At 38.2% G+C, this 408-nt stretch overlaps 1 protein-coding gene across 1 annotated transcript in view; it reads right to left on the reverse strand.

The window, feature by feature from the left end:
- Positions 1-408, reverse strand: part of ddx17 (DEAD-box helicase 17) — a 25,089-nt gene that overhangs the window by 17,176 nt on the left and 7,505 nt on the right. Inside the window, exon 7 of the mRNA XM_016247638.1 lies at positions 286-408. Within this exon, the coding sequence (XP_016103124.1) occupies positions 286-408 (123 nt within the window). The remainder of the gene's footprint in view (positions 1-285) is intronic.

Consider the following 408-nt stretch of genomic DNA (forward strand, 5'->3'; position numbering starts at 1 on the left):
CAACAACAATAATGTGCATAGTTCTGATCTACCCTCTTAATATACATATAATTTATTCTTAATAATAATATGGTTACTTTCTATTAATAACGAAGGCTATATGCTTAACATGTAGCTCAGCTTGTATCAGGGAATCCCTGCTCCATGTCTCTACTGCCTCTATATATAAGGGGTTCTTGCCCTGAAAAACGTTGGAAGACCCCTGATCTAGAAGAATGTATATGTAATGTTAACATCCATGAACTTTTAAATACTGTACATGTTCCAAGTGAAAACTGTACTTACTCTAATTTGGTCAACAATTTTGCGGATTTGGGGTTCAAATCCCATGTCCAACATACGATCAGCCTCATCCAGCACTAGGTAGGTGCAACGGCGCAGGTTGGTTTTTCCTGCCTCCAGGAAATC

The sequence above is a fragment of the Sinocyclocheilus grahami genome, unplaced genomic scaffold, assembly GCF_001515645.1.
Source record: "Sinocyclocheilus grahami isolate Dianchi unplaced genomic scaffold, SAMN03320097.WGS_v1.1 scaffold846.1, whole genome shotgun sequence".
Classification (NCBI taxonomy): Eukaryota; Metazoa; Chordata; class Actinopteri; order Cypriniformes; family Cyprinidae; genus Sinocyclocheilus; species Sinocyclocheilus grahami.